This window comes from Melanotaenia boesemani, chromosome 4 (genome assembly GCF_017639745.1).
Source record: "Melanotaenia boesemani isolate fMelBoe1 chromosome 4, fMelBoe1.pri, whole genome shotgun sequence".
Taxonomy (NCBI): domain Eukaryota; kingdom Metazoa; phylum Chordata; class Actinopteri; order Atheriniformes; family Melanotaeniidae; genus Melanotaenia; species Melanotaenia boesemani.
In genome coordinates this window covers 27,437,277-27,463,485 of record NC_055685.1, presented here as the reverse complement: position 1 = coordinate 27,463,485, position 26,209 = coordinate 27,437,277, and the positions used below count along the sequence as shown (strand labels likewise).

Here is a 26,209-nt window from a genome sequence, read left to right as displayed (position 1 = left end):
TTTTGAATACATTTAACAGAGAAATTAGGCAACAAAAGGAAAATAAATAATCAATCATCATTAGTTCATTACAGTAGGTCATGGTTTGACATGACGCTTGTTTCTTCTGAACATTTGGAACATTCTGGTGCACTGTTAGTTATTAGATTAATTAAACTGTCAGCAAACTTTGATTCCTTGCACATACACCTCATACCAGGGGTCTGCAGCCTTTACAGTCCAAATAGCCAAGTTTCCTTCATTTTTATAGAACCATATTTTTATTACTATTTTTAGTTTTTAAAATAAAGAAAAACAGTAAACTTTTGCAAAAAGAGGATAGACAGACTTTCTTTTTATGGGATGTAGATATTTGTGGAAAATTATGTTAAAAACAAAAGCCCATAGTTTCCAACATAGTTTAATGACAAAGAAAATAGATTAAAAAAATCTATTTAGATTTGTTATTATAGCTTTATTTAAAACATTAGTTATTTCTTTAGTATTTTTAGCCATGTATTAAGAGCCATTGTGGAAGGTCCAGAGAACCACTTGCAGCTCCAGACCAGCAGATTGCAGACCCCTGATCCTATACTACATGACTTATTTCTTAAATAATAGTTTAACTTGTGGATGTTTTGGTTCAGTTCTCATGAGATTCATGTAGCATATGAGTGGAAATTGTAATACCCTGGTGGCAAAAGCATGCATGCTCTATCACATGCACAGATCATTTCACCACTTAAGCAATGGTTCACATTAAGGCAGATATACTATGAGAGTCTGCACATTTGCATTAGACTGTAATGTCTGTATGGTGCAAGTGTTGTAATCAGAGGGTGTAGATGAGGCTCTGTGCTGACATCCACATACCTGTCAACTTACAGGGCCTCTCCAGACCTGCCTGTGGACCTGATTCAAAGTGCCCATATGTGGAATAGTTCTTTTGTGAAGATAACAAACGTGCCCCTATAGAGGATTCTGAGCTGGTACCATGACAAGTGCAACAGTGTACCAGTGTGGCCACGAGCTGTGCATCAAATGCATAAATACATGAGTGGTTTTACATCAAAGAATTGTCAAAGAAACCCAGCAACACCAGTTGAAGCCAAACACTCTCTTCCATAAACCCCTAATTTGAAGAAAACTTTTCAAAATAGGTAAAACAAGTACAATACAGCAGAAAACACTAATCTTTTGTCTGTCAAGTGTTGTCCAAAATCTGGACATTAAAGTCATTCCTCACTAAAGTAAAAAGGAAAGGCAGCCTGAACAGACAAAGTTGTGTTCACAAGCTTGTTACAGTAAAATGAATCCAAATATCTCATCTGGGCTATTCATGTTTAATTAGACATAAGCCTTAGCCAGTTTAATCTATTGAATCTTTAATGCACTATATTATGAATGGGATAAATATTAACACTTATGATCTTAAACATTAACTTGTTTCTGAAAATACACTCAAACTGTCGACAGTGAACATTTTTATGTTTATCACATTGCAGTCATTCCTGGTGACAGCTATTGCAGTCTTGTGTCAGCCCTTTCAGATCGTTCATGACAGATTTCCATGGTCCTAATGCAAAAACTCCTCTGACAGGTTAAATGACAAAAAAAGTCTCTTCTTTAGTCCCCACATCGAGTTTATATTCTTTACTTGGTTGCTTGCATGAGTAGTAGAGAATCGTCTTACACTATCACAGTTCTTTAGTAAAAAAAATAAATCAATAAATAAAATAAATGAACAAATAAAGGTTTCTCACATCCATCTTGAGTTGCGTTCGCTGTTCATCAGTTGAATCCAGCAGCTTTCAACCAGTAGTGGCTACACGCTGTAGTCACATGATACAAAAGAACTGAAAGGTTGTTGCGTGGCCTTAGGTCTGTTTAAAAAAAGAGTAAAACTTTCTGCCACTTTTAAACAGTTGTGATGTTCTGGGTTTAAACAGTAAGGTTGGTTTACATCCCAACTCCTGCTTACCGACATCAACAACTTGTGTGTGTATATGTTTGTGTGCATGCAAGTACAGTACAGGTCTGTAAAACAGATAGGAGATGATTTGTGTGTGAAAAAGAATATTATTGCACTCATAGTAAATATACGCTTTCAGACATTCAGTAGGAGTCCCTCTCTTAGATGGTGACAGGACAGGTGATGATTTTGTCCTCCAGCATGACACTGACGACGAGGAAGACGAAGTAGAGTATGAACATGAGAAAGCCTAGAAGCTTACTCATTTTCCACTTACAAACAGCTATGGAGATGATGACAAAGAGGAGCATGAGGAAGAGGAGGACGATGGCACAGAACAGACCGTTGCTGCTCACCTCTACTGACTTAAAGTCATTGATGATGTGGTAGAGGAGCCATGGGAATGGCAAACTGGACAAAGAAAAGAGCACATGAAAAGAAGAGTTTTGGGGTTAAACAGAGAAATTAGGCAACATAAGGAAAATAAATAATCAATCATCATTAGGTCATTACAGTAGATCATAGTTTAATATGACGCTTGTTTCTTCTGAACATTTGGAACATTCTGGTGCACTGTTAGTTATTAGATTAATTAAACTGTCAGCAAACTTTGATTCTCTGTGCATACACCTCATTCCAGGGGTCTGCAGCCTTTACAGTCCAAATAGTTTCCCTTAGCCCAGCTAAATAAAACTTTGGAAAAACTTTTGGAAAAAGACAACCATTTTTTTTTATTAATGTTTACTATCAGAAATCTGTTGTCATTTTTAAAGAACCATATTTTTATTACTATTTTTAGGTTTTAAAATAAAGAAAAACACTAAACTTTTGCAAAAAGAGGATAGACAGACTTCCTTTTATGGGATGTAGATATTTGTGGAAAATTATGTTTAAAAAAAAAAAGCACATAGTTTCCAACATAGTTGCCAGCACAGGTTTTTTTTTTTTTTTTTTAAAAAAAGAGTATCTTTCTTTATCTGTGAACTCACCCAACAGTAATGTCAAAGATGTTGGAGCCCACTGAGCTGGACACCGCCATGTCACCAAGACCTTTTCGTGCTACAATTACACTGGTGATCAAGTCAGGAATTGAGGTTCCAGCTGCTAATATAGTCAAGCCCATGATCTCTTCTGTGACCCAGAAAGTCTCCCCAACCTGAAATAAAGAACATTATATAAGTAGTGATCCCCATCTCTGGTCCTCAAGGCCCACTATCCTGCAGGTGTTAGATGTTTCCTCACTGCAACACACCTGATTCAAGTGAAATAGATCCCAGCTGAAACCTATGCACAAAATTTTCTGCTGTGCAACAAACAGTAATTGTTTCTAATCTGAAATTATAGCTAACCACTGATAATACAAAATGTAAATAATGACAGCACAAGTGTTATAAGCAGAAGATTGCAGCAAATCCTGCTTGCTCTGAAATGGATAAACTTAAAGTATACAAACATGTGTGCAGATGATGAGAAGGAAGATAGATGTATAAATGGATCATAATATGTTGACTATATCCATCACTTTCAAAGCCTTGTTTATGAAGTCTTACTCAGCCATTGTGGACACCCTGTGATGCATGGCTGGACTAATTTATAGCACTTAATTTCAGATATAGTACATTATGAATAAGTATATATATTAACAGAATGTATTAATATAAAAAAAGAGAATTAAAAAAAAACTAATTATAAAAAACAACACTATCAAATTATTCTGGTGAAACTTGTTCGTTTTAGTTAAATTCTGTTCCGTTTTATTTATGTGTCTACTTTATTATATAAGGGTTTAACTGTTCTATAAATATGTACACACGATGTGAATGCCTCTTTTCCCCAAACATACTTTATAAATATTTATGTTTAGAAAAACATACACATGCTTTTTGTTTCTTCTTCATCATGCATGCACAATGTTCATTAGTAGATGTGGCAGATAATGAATATTGAATTTAATGCAGCGGTTTATTTGTGTGTCAAGTACCTGGTGAGCCCACCACACCATCAGGTAGGAAAAGAAAGCGATCCAACTGATGGAACCAATGAAAGTGAGGGGGAAGAATTTCTCAGCACTCTGGAGAAAAAAAAGTAAAAATACTCTTATAATAAATTCATTTCCATCTTCAGACCAGGTAAAGACCCAGTAATTACAACACAATAACTTCATACATTATGTTGTGTTTGGAATCTCCTTATCATATCAGCGATGTGCTGGGAAATCACCTGGTGTGGTTTCGAAAGTCTTATTTCAACAGTTTACCATAATAAACTTTGTAGTGTCAGGCCAGGACAGTTTAGCTTAGAAGACATGCCCCAATACAGAACCATGCTGTTGTAATACATGCAGAATGCCAGTTGGCATTGTTTGGTGAAAACAAGCAAGGTCTTAAAAAAACAAAACAAAAAAAAAAAAAACAAACAAACAAAAAAAAAAAAAACCAAAGACCTTATGTTGGTGGCAGTTTACCGTGGGGTGTTTTAAAACCCATGACTATTATTTAGAATCAATGCATTTTGCAGCATCAGCGCTATCTTGGGTAGGTCAGGTATTGCCTCATAAACAAAGAGAAGATTGGTGCATATTCTGACATTAAACCCATGAGATAGGGGTATACAGTCTAACGTTGCACACCAAAACTCCTTCCAGTCCACAAATAAACATTACAGTCACAGACAAATTTCACCCTGGTAGGTGTTCACTACCAAGTATGAGTTCAGTGCGTAAACTTGCATTCACATGTGAATGATAGCTGCAAACACATACAAAAAAATGTACAGTTATGAAAGTAATCATGTTCACGTGCACACAGCCTAAGACTGTGAGATGCACTTTAATACCCAACCCTGTTTCTGAAAAGTCATGAGGCAGTTACACCAGACTGTTTTCATATGCAACTTTCCCAGTCTCAGGTTCCCTTTGGGGCTAGGGTTTCCTAATGCAGTACGTAGTTTCACAGCATAATGTGTGTGACAAAACCTATACATGTGAACCAAAGATCCGTGTTCAAGATGTAGTTGTGCTTATGATTTGTCATGGTGTAATGTTATTTCACCAAGAACATTATCTGTAAAAGCTGCAGTAAAACAGGCCTTTATTTACCATTATCATATTGAAAAGTACAATTAAGTGTAATTTTATACACAAAAATACTACTACACTGTGTGTAAGCATGTAAGTGTGATTTTCATTGTGGTGTATATGTGTTTGTTTTCACCTCTCTCCTGACGTCAGGCAGTGTCAGCCACAGAGGGAAGACGATGGGCAGGATGCAGAGGTAGGTCAGCTGTTTCCTAATGGTGTCTGGCCAGGCCAGACTAAGAGGCTGGTTTTCATCATCCTCTTCCTCGCCATCCTGAAGATCAGTTTATTACCTTATATTGTATGCTGTACAGATATCTGTGCATTGCAATAATTTTTATATTTTTATGTTGGCATACATTATTATGGTGTTAAAAGTCAATATGTTGTGGTGTTTTTGTTTCTTTTGTTCCAGGAAATTTGCAGTCAACCTTATTTATCAAAACTTTGTTAAAATGTTGATAGAAACCATACCTCATCTCCTCCAGCAACGCCATTCATGGGTGGTGTGACTTCCACTGCAACCTTTGAACTTTTGGAGATGTTTTTCTCAGCTTGACAACAAAAAGAGGAGAGAAACAATAACACAGTTTATTAAAAAAAATTTGTTAAGACTTTTGACATACACTGTATATTAGCTAGAAATGTGATAAAATAACACCTGACAAGCCTTATTGTTTGGTAACCTCAGTTTCCATAAGGAATGGCAATATTATAAAATGGTAAAGGTTTTGCCTTATAAACTTTCTTTTGACGGATTACAGAAATTTAATTTAATTTATGCACCATATATTAACATATAAAGTTGGTGAGACAAAACATCAATATTGATACTGTCTGCAGTTAAAAAAAAGCCATTTCAGTTACGTGTCAGACATGGGCTATTGTAATATTGTTACACACCTACACCGTTGGCATTCATAACATCATCTTTACACTTCTTCTTGGCCATTTTGTGAAGAATTGAAGCCTTCTCCTTGAATTGTCCTACAACAGAAGAAACAAACATTTCAGTCAGTACACCACAAGTTAGCATAACGTGTGATGTGTATAGCTTGTAGTCTGCTTCACTGCTGGTGAAAAACAGATATAGTTGAATAGGAATGATGAATGAACACATTTTTTTCTATTTCTAGCCGAACAACACATTTCCTAAACATGAACGTACCATTAAATTATCACAAATGAGGCCAGTGTGTGTCGTACCTTCATTACTGAGGGGGTCCAATGTGTGTATCATGAGCTGGAAAATGCTGTTTCTCATCAGTGAGTTGTGTAGAGAAGCACAGCTTCCTTCCCTCTGCAGCTTGGGTTTGGCCTTTATTAAATAAATAAATAAATAGTCACATGAAAACAAACATGTACACGTTTTAACCAACATCCTTTGTTCCTGCAGAATGTTTTCATGGGCTTATTTAATTTGATTATTTTTTATCTTTTATAAAAACCTCTGATTAAATATCTCTTGTTTAGTTTAACACAAATCTGTTTTAATTAAATTTGGGTCGTTGACAAAGATAGATGAAATGTACTCACCATCAGCTTGTTCTCATCATCTTCAGATGCATTAACCTTTAACAGAAATACAGAGTAAGAAATCACTGTAACAATTTAAAATAATAATAATAATAATAATAATACATTTTATTTCTGGGTGCCTTTCACTCAAGGTCACCTTACAGTAAAAGATACATAAAATTAAGTAAAATGCAGTAAAATACAATAAGTTAAAATAAGAGAAAACATTAAAAATGAAAACAGGACACAAAAGACGAAGATGGATCGTAGTGAGTAGCAGAGTTTAAAAAGATGAGTCTTGAGTTTGGATCTGAAGAGTGAAAGTGAGTCAATATTGCGGAAGTCAGGGGAAAGTGAGTCCAATAATTGGGAAGCAGAGCAACTAAATGCTCTGTCCCCCATAGAAGTGAGGCATGAATGGGGTACAATGAGACAGGTGGAGGAAGAGGCTCTAAGAGTGCGAACAGGTTTACCAATATGAATGAGATCGGAGATGTATGGAGGAGCAGGATTATAGATGGCCTTGTAAGTGAGTAGTAACATTTTAAATTGAATGCGGTATGAAATGGGAAGCCAATGGAGCTGCTGCAAGACAATGTGCTGTGATGAGAAAATTAAGTCCTAGTCATGACACGAGCAGATGAATTCTGAAACCAGTTGCAGTTTGTGTAAGGTTTTCTGAGGGAGCCCAAGTAAAAGGGAGTTGCAGTAGTCTAGGCCAGTGGTTCCCAGCCTGTTGTCCTTAGGGACTTCCTTCATGCAAATACTCAAAAGCCATGGAGCCCCTAAAAGGGGTCAAAGGCAGCAATCAGATCGAGAAGGAGATCATTGATGATTTTAAGTCAAGCTGTTTCAGCGGAGTGAGAGAACGAAAACAGGACTGGAACTGCTCATAGAGATTCTTATAGATTAAATTGGTATGGAGCTGAGAAGCAACATTTTTTGTTTCCAGAATTTTAGAGGGGAATGAAAGATTGAATATAGGACAAAGGTTATAAAGATTTTTGGCACTGGCACCAGATTTTTAAAGTATTGGAGTAACTATAGCTGTTTTGAGGGGTAAGGAAACAATACCAGTGATAAGAGTGGATTATTTGTGTAAAGAGAGGGGCCAAAGAAAAGACAGGATTCTTCACAAGAACAGTAGGAAGGGGGTCTAATCAATAAGTTGAAGTCTTAGATTTTTTTTAATAAATTAAGAGATAGCTGTTAAATTGTAATCTGGAATGGATGGAATTATTTTATTTTATCTCTTAATTTGCATGGGAGAAAATCAACTTTGTACTAAGACAACTGAGAACCTATGACATCATAACGAGCTAAAAATACAGACAACCTTAAACTCAAGAGCAAGCTTTTGTGATGTAAACCTCAGAGTTTGAGCAGATAATCCCTTTAGTTTTCATCTGACATAGCACCTGCCACTGTTATGGCAGTTAAACCAATGCACCAGCACACGTGGCATTCCTGTCTGCTTTTTGAGGGGATGTTTCGCTCTCTCTCTTCATATATATATATATATATATATATATATATATAGATAGATAGATAGATAGATAGATAGATAGATAGATAGATAGATAGATGTGTGTGTGTGTGTGTGTGTGTGTGTGTGTGTGTGTATAGTGCAATGAAATTAAAGCTATTGGTAAGCTTGTTGTGTGTAAAATTTAAAGTTTAAATTTTAGTAACAACAAGGATGCTGCAGAAAACCTGAAAGGACTAAAGAACCTTTGCACACCTGACTTTATTGTCCTTCTGAGTGCTGAACAATGAGCTTTGTATTAGCTGAGACCAGCTTGGCACTGATTCGTGTCACCTGGCTCACAGTGCTGCTGGATGACTAAAGATATTTTCAGCCTGCAGTACAATTTGCTGAGACTGTAACTGACCTTTGATTGTTGCCCTCCTAAAGGTAATTGTACTTTGTTTTGAATTAAATTTCTTAAGATTATAAGGTCATTTTATACTACTCTTGATACTCTTTATCAAACTTACAAAGTCCTTATGTCTTGTTCAGTATTTGCACTTCGCATGGTATACTGTCATTTTATAAATTCCATATAGATTCAGTCTTTATTCCCCCCTCTTACATCACTCAGTTCTCATCATCACTCGTATCTTTTGGTTGGTGGACCAGCAGGCTGTCCCTTAGTTTCAAGCCAATTAGGTCATACACACCCATTCTCCAAACCTTAACTGGTTTTAATGCTAGTCCAGCAGGTTCAACAATAAGATTAGAAATATTAAACTTATTACAGACAGATTAGCCAAATACAAAGATAACTTCAATCAAATAGGATAATTAAAAGCACATTTCCTATGCACACAAATAATCTAAGTTAATTCTAATGTCTCCTCGTCATGAGTAAAGTCATTTTAATTTGATCAGATAACATAGTTGCATCATATATACTTGAAAGCCGACAGCAATGTTTGTATTAATCTTCTGTCTGCTACTATACTGCTAATAACATTGCAATGCACCAATTAAGAATGCAAACATATAGTACTCCTGTATCTTATTTTTTTCATGACTTTAAAAAGAATTAAGCTCAGCTCTAACTCAGTGACTTATAGCAAAAACCTTTTATGTTTTGTTTGAGCTTCTGTATCTTAAGCAAGTTATCTAATTTTATCATGCAGTGTTATTTATTTCATGCACACTGGAAGAGGGCAGGCGCTTAAAAAACTCACCAGGTGTTTGATTGAAGCATCACCATGACACACACATAAGGCAATCACATCCACAAAGCATTAAAAGAATAGGCAGTTAACCAGGCCAGTCAGAGATCGAGCAGACCAATCACAGCAGACTGCAACTTTAGGGAAGATGTCTTAAAGAGATTGGAGCTAAACCAGAACGTTAAAGGCCGAGGGCAAGAGTGGCCAAAGTAATGAGCAAAAAGATTAAAGGTGCAATGCGTAGGATTTTGTCATGCCTGGTCCCTCCTCTCGGAGGTTTCTGGTTTCTGTACTACAATACCATGCTCGCGGCCCTAATCTCCGCCTTCCAACGAGGGCTCAAGGCAGACATAAAAACTGAGTAGCCTGTCGTGATGACACACTGTCACTGGACGCTCTGTTTTCCGTGGCGATCAGGCTGGACAATCTCCACTGAGAGAGGCACGGTCCTGTGAGCCGTACTCCTGCCTGACATGGCACCGACGAAGAGCCGATGCAGTTGGAACAGGCCAAGTTGTCAGCAGTGAAACGGCGGCGCTGGAGAGAGAGGGGCCTGTGCATGTACTGTGGGGAGGGGAGTCGCCTCCTGCCTGACTGTCCCCTTGTTGCTGGGGAAAGAGGGGATAAAAGAGGTCGGCGGGCCGCAGACCTCGGGGTGAGTGTTACACCTCCTTCATACTGCTCAGATCAGTTTGTTGTCCCAGTAGGAGTACGTGCTGGTAATGTGAGCTTCTCTGTCTCAGCCCTAGTTGACTCAGGGGCCGCCAGCAACCTCGTCTCTCCTGCGCTGGCTAAGAGACTTCATCTTCCTCTCCACCTTCTTTCCACTCCCATCGCTGTCCGTGCCATCGACAGAAGACCCATCAGTGGTGGCTCAGTTACTCACTTTATTGGCCCTATTGAACTTACAATGGGGGCTCATCGGGAGCAGCTCACCTTCTTTGTTCTTCCACAATGTCGTCACCTACCGGTTCTGGGGTTATCATGGCTGGTAGCAAATGAGCCTGCCATCTACTGGAAAAACAGAAAAGTGAGAATTCCCGCATCACTGGCAGTTCAGTCCCAGAGCTGCAGTTTGCTTCAACATCGGTTGAGAGTCCTTCCATGGCAGTAGATCCTTCCATTCCAAGGGTCAGTCAGGACCTGGCAGCCGTGTTCAGCAAGACCAGAGCCACACAATTGCCACCGCATCCCTCATGGGATTGTGCCATCGACCTCCTGCCCGGCACATCTCCCCCTCGGAGTCGGATCTACTCTCTCACCCAGACGGAACAGCGGGCCATGGAAACTTATGTGGAGGAGGCTCTTAAACAGAGGTTCATACGCCCGTCCTCCTCACCTGCTGCCGAAGGATTCTACTTCATTGATAAAAATGATGGTGGTCTCCATCCGTGCATAGACTATCGGGGAGTGAATGAAATTAAGGTGAAGTACCGCTATCCCCTCCCTCTAGTACCTAGTGCTCTGCATCAGCTCCGGGGTGCCACCGTCTTCACTAAGTTGGACCTGTGCAGTGCCTATAACCTTGTGCGCATCGGAGAGGATGAATGGAAGACCGCCTTCAGCACCCACGCAGGCCACTTTGAGTACTGGGTCATGCCATACGGGCTGGCTAATGCTCCCTCTGTGTTCCAGAGCATGATCAACGACATCTTACGGGACATGCTGAGTAAATATGTCATCGCGTACATTGATGACATTCTTATCTACTCCAAGACCAGCTCCCAGCATGTCTGGCATGTTCGGCAAGTACTGGAGAGGCTGCTGGCCCTTCAGCTGTATGTAAAGGCGGAGAAGTGTGAGTTCCACCAACCAACCGTCGCCTTCCTGGGATACATCATTGGTCCTGAGGGGGTGACAATGGACGAGGTGAAAGTCGAGGCAGTCACTTCCTGGCCACTTCCTCGGTCCGTGACGGACCTCCAGAGGTTCCTCGGGTTCGCCAACTTTTACCGTCGCTTCATCCATGGCTTCAGCACTGTGGCATCCCCTCTCACAGCTATGCTCGAGGGCAAACCCAGAACCCTGGCATGGAATCAGGCAGCTAAGGAGGCTTTTGAAAACCTGAAACATCGCTTTACTACTATGCCTGTCCTGCGTCTTCCTGACCCCGATCTGGCCTTTGTGGTGGAGGTGGACGCTAGTAACTCTGGTGTGTGGTGTTTTCTCACAACGCTCAGGTGAGCCGCCTAAACTCCATCCCTGCGCTTGCTTTTCCAGGAAGCTCAGGAAGCTGCTGAGCGTAATTATGATGTGGGGGATCGCAAACTTCTGGCTTTGAAGCTGGCTCTCGAGGCGTAGAGGCACTGGCTCGAGGGGGCGCTCCATGTGAGTGTCCGTCCCACCGAAAGTTCATCCCTCAGAGCCTCCGGGATAGAGTGATCAGGTGGGCACACACGACAGCTTCCTCTGAGCATCCAGGAGCAAAGCGTACGGTGGATCTGCTCGCCCAGAAGTAATGGTGGCCTCACCTGGCTGAGGATATCCTTCAGTACGTTCGCTCCTGCTCTGTTTGTGCGACTACCAAATCCCCTCGTCAGCCTCCAGCTGGAAAGCTCATGCCGCTGCCTGTCTCGCAGAGACCGTGGTCCCACATAGCAGTGGATTTCCTGACGGACCTGCCAGTCTCTGAGGGGTTTACAGTGATCCTGGTGGTAGTCGATCGATTCTCAAAGTTTTGTAAATTGATCCCCTTTTCTAAACTTCCCAATGCTCTCCAGGTCGCTGAAGCCTTGTTTAGCCAGGTCTTCCGCAACTTTGGTCTGCCTGAGGACACCGTGTCGGACCAGGGGCCGCAGTTCGTCTCCCGGGTGTGGAAGTCCTTTTTCCGCCGCCTGGGGGTTGCAGTGAGCCTCACATCTGGTTACCACCCTGAGTCCAACAGGCAGGCCGAGAGAACCAATCAGGAGCTGGGAAGGATGCTGTGATCCCACTGTTCCCGGAACCAGCACGACTGGTCCCAGTTCCTGCCGTGGGAGGAGTACGCCCAGAACTCCCTGAAAAACGCCTCGACGGGCCTGATGCCCTTCCAATATGTGCTGGGGCATCAGCCCCCATTGAGCCCATGGATTCTAGACCAGTTCAAGCTGTGCACAACTGGTTTCGCCGAGATGAACGGGTCTGGCAGGCCACGCATGTCCAACTGAACAGGACCATACTTCATCAGAAGATCCAGGCAGATTGTCGTCGCTCAGAGGCCCCCACCTTCCAGCCCGGTGATCGTGCCTGGTTGTCCACCAGGGACCTCCGTCTCCGTCTTCCCTGCAAGAAACTGAGCCCGTGCTTTATCGGGCCCTTCATCCTTTGGAGGGTTAAATAGGTGACAAACACTCTTCAGCTGCTATCGTACTTCCGTATCTCACCATCGTTTCATGTTTGCCCCCTCAGGCCAGTGATCAGGGGACTTCAGGGGATGAGGACGAGGTGCCACCACATGAACCCCCGCCGACTCTGGAGGTCGAGGGTTCTGTGGCATATTCTGTCCTTCTGGATTCCCGGAGGCGCCGGGGTCGCCTTGAGTATCTGGTGGACTGGGAAGGATATGGCCCTGAGGAGGGGAGTTGGGTCCCTAGAGAGGATGTACTGGACCCTGCCCTGCTTCCGTATTTTCATCGGGCTAGTCCGGATCGTCCTGCTCCCCGTCCCCGGGGGCGTCCTCCTGGAACTCGGCGTCGGGGGCCGTGCCTCAGGGGGGTACTGTCATGCCTGCTCCCTCCTCTTGGGTGCGCTCCGCATCTCCAGAATACTGATCACTGGTTTCTATACTACAATTCCCAGAAACCCTCTGCTTCAGACATATTGGACACACCTGCTTCCCATCACAATCATCATCAGCCTGCACCTGGTCACCTGCCATTATAATCTCTCTGCACAGACCGCTACATTGTGTGGTATTCTCACTCGTGCTCGCGACTCAGAACAACCATTGTTGTACTACAGAGGCTCTATTAAAGTTCCTGTGTTCTTACCTGAGCTTGTGTCCGGCTCCTCTCTGGATTCGCCTTACAGATTTTTTGAGAACCAAGTAGTACAGTTCTAAATCACAACCAACTGACTTATCCCTACTTTACACGCAACTTCAAAGTGTTTGAGAAAAATGTATTTGGCTTTCTCCAGATTCTCCATTTGGTTTAAACTCAGAAAGAAACGAAACTGACTGTTGCTGGGTCTGTGGGAGAAGAACGATGTCCCATTCTCATCTGATATAGAATTCTAGTGGTTCAACCATCCTGGTTCTTCTGTCACATATATTGTTTTTCCTAGTACATCCAATGCTTTTGTTTAGTGAAAGGTCTGGGGCCAGTTCCAGAAAGGATGTTCAACTAACTCTGAGTCTAAACGAAAACTCTGGGTTAGCTGCTGTAAGTTGGTACAATCAATTCTGAGTTTCTTTACCAAGAGTTGGGAACCACAACAAAAAGCCATCATCAATGGAGCACCGCATCAATATCTGGATTCACTATTGCAATCGCTGACGAGCAGCTATTTATTTTACCTGACTGGAGCAAGAAGTTCTTATTGAAGGACATGGGCAATATGAAGAGGTAATTTGTAAAGAAGGGGACACTGCTGCTGCTAAGGAGAGATGCATCATGGAAGAAAACTGCTGCCTGAGTCAATGTGGAAGCTGGAATTCAGTGGTCCACTGACTGGATATTTAACTTTATTAAAACTGTAGTGTGTGAGTTAAAATTTTGGCGAATATAACAAACTCTTAGTTTTATGTAGGTTCAGTCCTATTGGGGAAAATATGCATGGAGGAAAATGAAGATGAATTATAAAGACATCTTTTTGAAATGTAATATATTGTATTTGATCATGACTGTATATTTTTTGTTTTTTTCACACTCAATACACAAAATAAATATTCAGTGGCTATTTCCACATCTAGTGATTTAAACCTCCAACAAGTGCTGTTTTATTTCTCTCTCTCACACACACACACACACACACGTATATATATATATATATATATATATATATATATATATATATATATATATGTATATACCTGTGTGTATATGTGCACGGTCTTTCAGACGAGCCATATTGACGAGTTGGTGCTGCCTCAGTGAACATCAGCTGATTTACACGTCACACCATCCAGTGACACCTCTGATGAAGATGACTACAGTCGAAACATGTCAGGTAGGCTTATGATGAAACTTTATGTCTGATAACATAAGAACTAAATCAGTGATTAGTCGAGCCTCTGAGAGCGTGTAATTTGTGCACCAAGAGGGCCACGCACAGAGGGGTTGAGGGAGTGGGAAAAATTGCCTGAGTTGAGTTTGACAGAGATATCACCAACCAATCTTTTAGAACAGGTCAGTTAAAATGATTGGATGGTGTTTGTTCAGTTCTGTCCATTCCACACGTGACTAAATTTTTTATATTTGTGTTAGAGCATTTAATTATTTGGTGCAATTGGGGTGTGTAAGGGATTTTAAGCAATATAGTTAAAAAAATGCTTCTGGAAAACATCTCCTACCCTACCTTTAAGGGTCGCCTGCCATGCTACTTGAGCTCAACACTGCATCCACAGAAGCATTCAGCAGCAACAACAAAACCAGTTATTTTCCTTGTCTTTTAGTCTGGTCATTTTTCTGTTGCTCCTAAAGCAACATTTCTGAGAGTTTAGTAACCGTGCTGTTTTGGTCTGTTGCCTCAACTTTTGGTGAAAACTCCTACAGAAACAGCTGCTAAACTTTCAGCTTCCACAGAGCGGTCAGGAGGTGGAGGAGAGCTGACTACTCCTGGATGAAACTGCAGCTAGCTACAGCGTTAGCTCCCTTCACTTTACCCAGCAGTGGTGAAGCAGACACAGGACTCTGCTGGAACTAAAATAGTTGTGTGGTGTTTACTGCTAAAGCTTGTAGCAAAACATTCACTGTTGCTCCGACAGTCCCCCTTTCCTTCCTCTCCCCTGTTCTGTGCATCACTCCTCCCCTCTAACTTGACTATTCTTAAAAGGGCCACACTGCTCTTGTAATACAGCGCTGTAAACAGCACCATGTCTCTGCACAACTGAGACATAACTCCTCCAAACAAAAGGTCGACTTTAAAAAAACAAAGAAGGCCAACTTCGCACTGCATTTCAACTAATCGATTAGTTGATTAGTTGTGCATCCCTGATCTCTACCCATCATAAGTTTATGGAATTATGACTTCAGACATGTGTGAGGACTTCTGTCATTACTTGACATACTGTTATCTTTCTAAAATGTTCTGTGTTGCTAATGTTACAAAGAAAGATCCCATGTACAAAAACAATTTTTGAAAAGTATCTCAGTGCAAATTACAAATCTTGCTGTCTTAGTCACCCAAGAATCCAAGTGACCACATAAAACCGTACTGTTTGACAGATGTTGATCAGGAAATAATGCGTCTATATTCGAGTTCTGAAAAATACTTTCAATACATTGTGTATTATTTCAGCTTCCTAATCTCTGGAATCGCGTTGGTACAGATAGACCATGTCTGACAGCTGCTTCCGGTGGGATTAGACATGTAGAAACTTAAGGTTTTATGATGAACCTGCCAGCAAGCAGGTTAATTTTACATCAGTTATATACTCAGAGTTTCAACATAACTCGGTTTCTGGAACAGGCCCGTGGACTGCAGGCAGGCCAGTCCAGTACCTGGACTCTTCTACGATGAAGCAATGCTGTTGTAACAGATGCAGCATGCAGTTTAGCATTGTCTTGCTGAAGTGTGCAAGGCCATCCATAAAAAGACATTGTTTGAATGAAAGTTCATTTTGCCTCAAAGCCTGTGTAGACATTTCAGCATTGATGGTTCCTTCAGCTGTGCAAACTTAAATGGTTATGAATGCCGTCACATACAATCAAGACACGGGGTATTGAACAGAGCTCTGATAGTAAGTGGAATGGTCCCTCTAATTTTTAGTCCAGAGGATGTTCTTTTTTTTTTTTACTTTGTTTCAGTCTATTTTAAATGAGCTTTGACACACAAAAAAAGATAATAGCATTTTATAATCTAGTTCATACGTGGTTTCTTCTTATAACAGAACTTATAACTCAAAAGAACTCCACTCAACATATCTGGATGGCAACTGAGTTAACTGTTCACAGAAAATTAAATCATGTCTTTTTTCAATACAGCACTGAAACTTAAAGTTCATGGGCAATAGGTCATTCAACAAATTCATGGTCCAGTTTAATAGAGACTATTGAACCTCTGCCCATATTTAATTTGGAGACTTTTCCTCTCTAAGGTGCTCTTTTCATATCTGATTATTAGGGTCCGAGCCATACAAAGTATGGCAAGGCCCTATTGTAGTTGAAATGTTTAGTCTCCTCCTCCTCCTCCTCCTCCTCCTTCTAAGCGCTTCGACCCCAAATTTGACCCCCTAAACACCCATGAAAAGTTGTGAAATTTGGCACACACATCAAGCCCGGCAAAAATTGCAATATTCTGAAGTCCGAATACACTTCAATACAAAATTGGCTCAACAGCGCCACCTACAGTCACCAAAAATCACCACATGAATGGGGCCCCGGAAGTCTACTTCAACGTAGGAAGACGAAACTCGGCACACACGTGTACCACCCCGTGTTGACCAAAAAACTCAATGTAACACCTGTCGCCATGGCAACAGGGTGCCCGCCATCTTGGCGTGTGCGGCCATTTTTTTGCCATTTTTTCCACTTTACACACATCGTATTTGAACGAACTAGTCTGAGGGGATTCGTGCGACGGACTCCAAACTTGGTGGGAAGCTTCCTGACAGGTTGGGGACCAAACGCTCCTCAAATCTTTGTAATAGGAAAAAGCGTGTAACCGTGGCAACCGAGGGAAAAATGCCTTCTCGCCATGAAACACGGTTTGCTCATATCTCCACAGAAATACATGGGATCTCCACCAAACTTGACAGTATTCATACGTGTGACACCCCAAGTCCAGCAAAGTAGTCAATCAAACACCTGTTGCCATGGCAACGGGGTGCCCGCCATCTTAAATTTCACTGCCATTTCAACAAACTAGTCTGAGGGGATTCGTGCGACAGACTCCAAACTTGGTGGGAACGTTACTGACAAGTTGGGGACCAAACGCTCCTCAAATCTTTCTAATAGCAGAAAGCCTGTAACCGTGGCAACCGACGGAAAAAGCCTCCTCGCCATGAAACACGGGTTGATCATATCTCCATAGAAATACACGGGATCTGCACCAAACTTCACAGTATTCATACGTGTCACACCCCAAGTACAGCAAACAAGTCAATTGAACACCTGTTGCCATGGCAACGGGGTGGCCGCCATCTTGGATTTCACTGCCATTTGAACGAACTAGTCTGAGGGGATTCGGGCGACCGACTCCAAACTTGGTGGGAACCTTCCTGACAAGTTGGGGACCAAATGCTATTCAAATCTTTCTAATAGGAAAAAGCCTGTAACCGTGGCAACCGACGGAAATAGCCTTCTCGCCATGAAACATGGTTTGCTCATATCTCCATAGGAATACATGGGAACTGCACCAAACTTGACATGATTCATACCGGTTGGGTCCTTAGCGCGTTACACCACCTGTTGTCATGGCGACATCGGGTGGCGGGGTCCAGGCAGCTCGGACCCGATGGATGCCGCTTGCGGCTTTAATTTTTTTTATGTGTGCTGAAGTTGCATCATGTTTCTCCTGATGTTCTTGTTAGCACCATATAACTTTTCCAGCCTTTTGTTGCCCCTGTCCTATCTTTGAGACGAAGTGCTGCCATTAAAATCAGGATAGCCTAATATTAACATGAATTAATTAATCAACGTAATATGTTATTAATTAGGGTCCGAGCCATACAAAGTATGGCAAGGCCCTATTGTTCCTGAAATGTTTATTATACTTCTAAGCATTTCGACGCCACATTTGACCCCCTAAACACCCATGAAAAGTTGTGAAACTTGGCACAGACGTCACGTCCGGTGTAACTCGGATATTATAAGGTCCGCATACACTTCAATGCAAAATTGGCTCAACAGCGCCACCTAGAGTCACCAAAAATCACCACATGAATGGGGCCCCGGAAGTCTACTTCAACGTAGGAAGACGAAACTCGGCACACACGTGCACCACCCCGAGTTCACCAAAAAACTCAAAGTAACACCTGTCGCCATGGCAACGGGGCGCCCGCCATCTTGGCGTGTGCGGCCATTTTTCTGCCATTTTTTGCACTTTACACACATCGTATTTGAACGAACTAGTCTGAGGGGATTCGTGCGACTGACTCCAAACTTGGTGGGAAGCTTCCTGACAAGTTGGGGACCAAACGCTCCTCAAATCTTTCTAATAGCAGAAAGCATGTTACCGTGGCAACCGACGGAAAAACGCCTTCTCGCCATGAAACACGGTTTGCTCATATCTCCATAGAAATACGTGCGATCTGCACCAAACTTGACAGTATTCATACGTGTGACACCCCAAGTCCAGCAAAGAAGTCAATCGAACACCTGTTGCCATGGCAACTGGGTGACCGCCATCTTGGTTTTCTCTGCCATTTGAGCGAACTAGTCTGAGGGGATTCGTGCGACTGACTCCAAACTTGGTGGGAAGCTTCCTGACAAGTTGGGGACCAAACGCTCCTCAAATCTTTCTAATAGGAAAAAGCCTGTAACCGTGGCAACCGACGGAAAAAGCCTCCTCGCCATTAAACACGGTTTGCTCATATCTCCATAGGAATACATGGGAACTGCACCAAAATTGACATGATTCATACAGGTTGGGTCCTTAACGCATTACACCACCTGTTGTCATGGCGACATCGGGTGGCGGGGTCCAGGCAGCTCGGACCCGATGGATGCCGCTTGCGGCTTTAATTCTAATTAGGGTCCGAGCCATACAAAGTATGGCAAGGCCCTATTGTTCCTGAAATGTTTATTATTATTCTCCTAAGCATTTCGACGCCAAATTTGACCCCCTAAACACCCATGAAAAGTTGTGAAACTTGGCACACACGTCAAGCCCGGCGAAAATCGGATATTATAAGGTCCGCATACTATTCAATGCAAAATTGGCTCAACAGCGCCACCTACAGTCACCAAAAATCACCACATGAATGGGGCCCAGGAAGTCTACTTCAACGTAGGAAGACGAAACTCGGCACACACGTGTACCACCCCGTGTTGACCAAAAAACTCAATGTAACACCTGTCGCCATGGCAACGGGGTGCCCGCCATCTTGGCGTGTGCGGCCATTTTTTTGCCATTTTTTCCACTTTACACACATCGTATTTGAACGAACTAGTCTGAGGGGATTCCTGCGATTGACTCCAAACTTGGTGGGAAGCTTCCTGACAAGTTGGGGACCAAACGCTCCTCAAATCTTTCTAATAGCAGAAAGCATGTTACCGTGGCAACAGACGGAAAAACGCCTTCTCGCCATGAAACACGGTTTGCTCATATCTCCACAGAAATACATGGGATCTCCACCGAACTTGACAGTATTCATACGTGTGACACCCCAAGTCCAGCAAAGAAGTCAATCAAACACCTGTTGCCATGGCAACGGGGTGGCCGCCATCTTGGATCTCATTGCCATTTGAACGAACTAGTCTGAGGGGAATGGTCCCACCGACTCCAAACTCGGTGGAGACCTTCCTGACAAGTTGGGGACCAAACGCTCCTCAAATCTTTCTAATAGCAGAAAGCATGTTACCGTGGCAACAGACGGAAAAAGACCTCGCCATGAAACACGGTTTGCTCATATCTCTACAAAAATACATGGGATCTCCACCGAACTTGACAGTATTCATACGTGTGACACCCCAAGTCCAGCAAAGAAGTCAATCAAACACCTGTTGCCATGGCAACGGGGTGGCCGCCATCTTGGATCTCATTGCCATTTGAACGAACTAGTCTGAGGGGAATGGTCCCACCAACTCCAAACTCGGTGGGGACCTTCCTGACAAGTTGGGGACCAGACGCTCCTCAAATCTTTCTAATAGCAGAAAGCATGTTACCGTGGCAACAGACGGAAAAAGACCTCGCCATGAAACACGGTTTGCTCACATCTCTACAGAAATACATGGGATCTCCACCGAACTTGACAGTATTCATACCTGTGACACCCCAAGTCCAGCAAAGAAGTCAATCAAACACCTCTTGCCATGGCAACGGACTGCCCGCCATCTTGGATTTCACTCACATTTTAACAAACTAGTCTGAGGGGATTCGTGCGACTGACTCCAAACTTGGTGGGAAGCTTCCTAATAAGTTGGGGACCAAACGCTCCTCAAATCTATCTAATAGGAAAAAGCGTGTAACCGTGGCAACCGACGGAAAAATGCCCTCCCCATGAAACACGGTTTGTTTATATCTCCATAGGAATACATGGGATCTGCACCAAACTTGACAGGATTCATACTTGTTGGGTCCCTAACGCATTACACCACCTGTTGTCATGGCAACATAGCATGTTAGCTAGCAGAATTAGCATGCAAGCAAAAAATCCTAACTACGTATTTCAACGTTTCAGATTCTCAGCTACGTGTTTTACCATGTCACCTACCATGTTACCAGGCTACCTACCATGCTAGGAACAGGTGTATGACACGGGTGGCGGGGTCCAGGCCGCTCGGACAAGATGGATGCCGCTTGCGGCTTTAATTGTTATTATTATTCTTTTTTACTTTGATAACTTAGATGACAGTTATGGAAATTGTAATAAGAATATATAAGAATTTTAATGTACCTTATTTACAGAAATCATTTGTTACAAACAGATGACACCTGGCTCAGCAATTAATCTGATCCATCCACCACCATGTCACTGAAGTACAATCATATCACCTCACTCTCCGTTCTCTTCTTTCTCTCTACTGTCCACCTGACTGCTGGAGCTGTGGGACTTATCCAGGATTAATCCGCAGAGATTGCCACTTTTAGTTTGGAAATTTTCAAGCCAGCGTGTGAAATCCTACAGCAACTCTCAGGTCAGGGTGCAGTCAAACAACTCTTCTGTCAGCTAATCCCTGCTCTTTTGTTCAAGTGTTTACACCCACACAACATATTATTCAAACAATTTTTTCATTGGTGCTGTTGGAGTCATTTGTGGAGAAAGTAAAAATACTCACATGCAGTTGTAGAAAAATACTTGTGACAAGACAGTTTTTAAAACCAATTTGGATATTTTTTGCCAAGGATCCTCTGTTTAATGAATTATGACATAAGGTTTTGTTTAAAAATCAGAGGGTTTTCTAAATAATATAAAACTATGCACAAATTTTTTTCTGTCTTAAAACAAACTGAAAATATGAAGCCATTTGAGATGTTAAACCTTCAGCTTTTGCAGCTATTGTCTTTTTGGTTGTTTTTTCGAAAGTTTATTAATATTCCAATATTTAATTGGTCCTTTCATGCTTGTAAAGTAGAAGCACACATATGCTGTAAAAGGTAACAATTGAATAAATTTAGTGTAAAACTATGATATTGAGATCTGGAAGCAATATTTATGTATAAATGAAGAATTTGAACACCTTTTCATCACTGTGAAGACACCAAGTGACAGTGTGCTGGTCCATGTTTGCTGTCGTCACTGCAGGTAAGCAGTCGATAAGGGGATCACAGAGGATTGCCGACTTTAGTGCCATCAGAGAGCAAACCTACAGGTATTGTCTCCTCCTTCACAGATACTTTAATAAATACATATAGTGAAAACCCACCTTAGACACTGACAATTAAACCTAGAATGAAAACAGAACTATTATGTGAACGTGGCTGTAGACCGAAGAAGGAGCATTCTGGCTTTCTCTTTCAGTGATCCTTGATTCCTGCTCGCCCTGGGAGCATCTGACTATTATTAGTGGCTCTAATGGGATTGGAGAGCATTAACTCAGAGGATTATTTAGCAGCTACTGACACATGAGGGCACGGTAGTTGGACATGAAGTACTGTCGACAGGAAGAGAAAAGCTGCTCTTGGGGCTGAATTGAGGCAGCCGGAGAACAGCTGATTCCCAGAAGGACACAAATGTTCAACAGACAAAGCTTATGCAACAGCACTAATAAAGGTTAATTTTGTCACATTGAAAACTAATTATAATTTAAACTGTTTGGTGGGTGAGTATTTCTGCATCAAAGTAATACACTAAAATATTCAAAGTGATCTGGTATGCCTTATCTTAAAAGTTTCCAGCAATAATTATAAAATGAAACAAAGACATGCTTATTTGGGGGTATGTGTTGTTTTGTTTGGATTTTTTTTTTTTTGCACCTTACACGGCATAGCAGATGAGACCACGCTGGAGGGAGGCAATTATAGGCTCATTTATAACTTATAACCTGAGACGAGTCTTTCTATTGCTGCAATATAAATAGTAAGAAGAAATTAACAAAACTCTGTTCTTGTATTTAGCAATAACAGCCTATTAGCAAGAATTGTTTCAAAGATTTTGTGCTAATCATTAATGGTATAATTTGACAACTAAGATTTCAATAATACAAAAACAGATCCCGTGAAGCACTTTGGTGAATAAACCCCTGAAAAGATGATGGATGAATGATGCTAGACTGCAGACACCAATGTTGAGTAGTTTTCCTATTTACCACTTTAGCACAGCAGCAGATCTGATCCCAAATTCACACACACACTCAAAATTTAAGCAAAGCTGTCAGAAAAATAACTAAAACAGCTTCTTTATATTTATACTGAACTTTGTGCAGGACATGCTTATGTGCTCCTTCAATGTCATTCTCTTCATGCATGTGCTATTTCTAATCACAGCATCCTTTCAAGTGATTAACCATTGTGGAGAGATGTCTAAGAAAGCTTCCAGTCTGTTTACAAGCATGGAGGAAGAGTCTTTTAGGGGGAAAGATTCATGTTACATTTCAATGCCAAAAATGATGGTTTTGTTATGTTTCTTTGTTGCTTGGATTTCAACTCTTAAAACTTGAAAAAGAACATTTTATTACGTCTATGAATAGACACAGAGAAGCTTTCCCAGATCTGCATGTAATCCACGTTAGGATGAATGACTGCAGATGCTCTCAAATTACCTTTAGTGTTAAAAATGGGGAATAAACAATACTTTGAACTTCAACCTTCCTACAAAGTCAACAGTCTTGGTACACTTATTAAGTGTGTGGACAAGGCAGCAGATATCAGTATTTATTGGGTCATTACTTTAACTTTTGAAAAATGTCATATTTTCCATGAGAACTTTTAAGAAATCTGTAATATTTGGGATATGGCTTTTAAGACCGTTTTTAAGTGGATGGACAAAACAAATTATAATTACTTCCTATGTGTTTTAGACCTCTTACTGCTTTTAGGACTCTTTAGCAGAAGCAAACTAAAGGGTCACTCAGATAGTCAGACAACACATGATCTGCCATCACAGCTACCAGTTTCACATTTTTTTCTTTTGCAGTAGAGATTTTAAACCTACATGTCACCAAATCTTTGTGAAGAGTAGGAGCATGGACAAAGAAAATTCCTTAGAAATTTTTATCTGAAAATGGCTCACCCTTGTTTAAATTAAAGCACTGACCTTTGCGGAGGACGCACTCTTTCAGTGCTCTGTTTGAAAATATTGTGAATCAGGTCCACATAAAGATTAATTAGGTATTTCCTTTACCTATGCTCCACCGTTTCACCAAATTTCATGAAATATAGCAAATTCATTTCTGTGCAATTTTGCTGAGACAGACAATAATGATGATGACGACATGCCTTTGATTCATCTCTTGGGAAGAACTGATAAAGTCAGCTGATGGTAATGATGGGGAAAATGTCTTTATCCCTTCATGTAATGATGACATAGTATCACCATAAGTATTCTAACAGACTTTCCTCAGTATCTTAATCCAGTTGGTTTGAGGACATTGACCCAGAACTATTACATCACTCCCTTTTTGAGAGACTTCTTGTACGAAAAAGGTCATAGGAAACAATTATGTTTGATTTCAGATCAATCTGCATTTCTTGCAGATTGATGCAGAAAGATTTACATGTATACATTTGGAAGATGTTACAGCATCAACTGGCATAAGTAATGTCTACTGAACTACTCATACATCTGAGTTTTATAGCAAGGGATGTGCTGTAAAAGCTAGCAGATGCATCTTTGACACTATACATTTTAGTTTTAGTACAGTATTCTAAATTTATAATTCCAAACCTAACCCTGCTTACTCACTAGTTACAGATGCATCCGAATTAATTATGGCTTTTTCTGTTGGGATCATCTTCTGCTGAGGGATAAATTAAGGAGTGACAATGCATGTATCTATGAATGTATGTATGTATGTATGTATGTATGTATGTATGTATGTATGTATGTATGTATGTATGTATGTATGTATGTATGAATGGATGGATGGATGGATGGATGGATGGATGGATGGATGGATGGATGGATGGATAGATGGATGGATAAAATTATTAGCTCACCTTTGGTGCATTCTCCAGCTCATCCACTTGGTTACTGCCCAGTTTGCTCTTAATGAAAAGTTCTACACTGGAGTTGTACTTCATGAATGTCACATAGCAACCGTAGCACAACAGCAGACTGATGCTCTCAGTCACTGTTATTTCATTATCCAAAAAGAAATAGATGAGCATGAGCAAGCCAATGATATAAAAAGAAACATCTCTGAACAGAGGCCACCAGGTAAGGTTCAGCACCTCCTTGGAGAACAGGGCGCACATCCCGATCACAAACAGGATGTTAAAGACAGCTGACCCCACAATAGTACCAATACCCACATTACTGTGGGATACGAACACTCCAATGACAGAGGTAAAGAGCTCTGGGGCTGAGCCACCTGCTGCCATGAAGGTGGCTCCAGCCACATCATCTGAGATCTCCAGCTTCTCTGTGATGACAGTGAGCGCAGGAACAAAAAACTCATCACAAACGATGGCTAAGGCTATGAACATGTACAACATTCCAAACATATGAAACACCACATAGCCCTGGCGTCTGTCCTCCACACTGAAGTAGTCTGTTGGGTAGTCCCCTTGATTCATCTCCAAGTCAGTTGACTTCATGGCCACAGGTGTATCTTCTGGGGCTGCTGAGAGGTTGTGGTGCTGCAGAAGAGTTCTTTGGGGCACTGCTGCATCACCTGAGCCCTGACCAGCTGATTCCAGCTCAGCTGCCACTGCTGTGGCCAGCGACAAGGCACTCAACGAACAAACTGTGCAGACAGCCACCAGGCTGATGATGAAGCCCAGCATCCGCCCAGGCCGCAGCTTTCTCTTGACACCCTGGTAGTGGTACCGGGTACTGCTTCTGTGAGGACCCAGAAGAGCATCGGAGCAGGAGTAAGCTATCATTTCTTGACTTCTTATGGGTAGCATGAAATCCATGGTGTTTGGCGCAGATTTTCAGGCAGAGTGGAAGTGTCTGGAATCCCCCCTAAAGCTGGGTCAGTGGTGCTAATGGCTACACAGGTGGGGGTCTGACAGGCCGCAGTGGTTCACCGATTTGTTTGCATGTTGCTCCCAGGTCTAATCACAATGGAGGCTCTCCAGTCTTATTCCAGGATCTAGCACATTCAAAGGTTTCCTCATATTACTCACTGCAAGACAGAGAAAGCACTAATATAAGTTATTATGTAAAAATGCATCTTAAAAGTAAGGCAGAAATGTATCATATCCAAAAACAGCTATATATGTAGATCAGACCATACTTTTACATAAAACAATAGGAAAATGTAAATTTCAATTAATATAAATGCGATGTCTGCTTCTATGGCTCTTATTTGCTCTAATAAAGCATAAACATATTATGTGTGTAAAACACATAACATTTTCATTGATTTAACAGAAAAAACTATTTAACTATGTGGTTTAATTAAGCTACCTTTACATCTGCTGCTTTACTAAAAATTTTTGTTAAATGTGACTCTATCAGTGATACGAATGCAAGGAAATGCAAATGCGGTCATTATGATAATCCTAGCAGGTTTTTGCTCATAGTACTTAATCCCGATTATATAAAAAAAAACAATTAAACTAGTAAGAGT

General features: G+C 41.5%; 1 protein-coding gene across 1 annotated transcript; it reads right to left on the bottom strand.

Annotated features, from left to right (window-relative positions):
• Positions 1-530: 530 nt before the first annotated feature.
• slc24a2 (solute carrier family 24 member 2) lies at positions 531-25,541 on the bottom strand. The gene is made up of 9 exons (XM_041982182.1): positions 24,630-25,541; positions 6,564-6,599; positions 6,234-6,345; positions 5,931-6,014; positions 5,502-5,581; positions 5,164-5,301; positions 3,933-4,022; positions 2,941-3,107; positions 531-2,362 (listed from the first exon to the last, which is right to left on the bottom strand). The coding sequence occupies exons 1-9, from the start codon at positions 25,539-25,541 to the stop codon at positions 2,113-2,115; spliced, it is 1,869 nt and encodes a 622-aa protein (XP_041838116.1). The 3' UTR covers positions 531-2,112.
• Between the last annotated feature and the right edge of the window lie 668 nt (positions 25,542-26,209).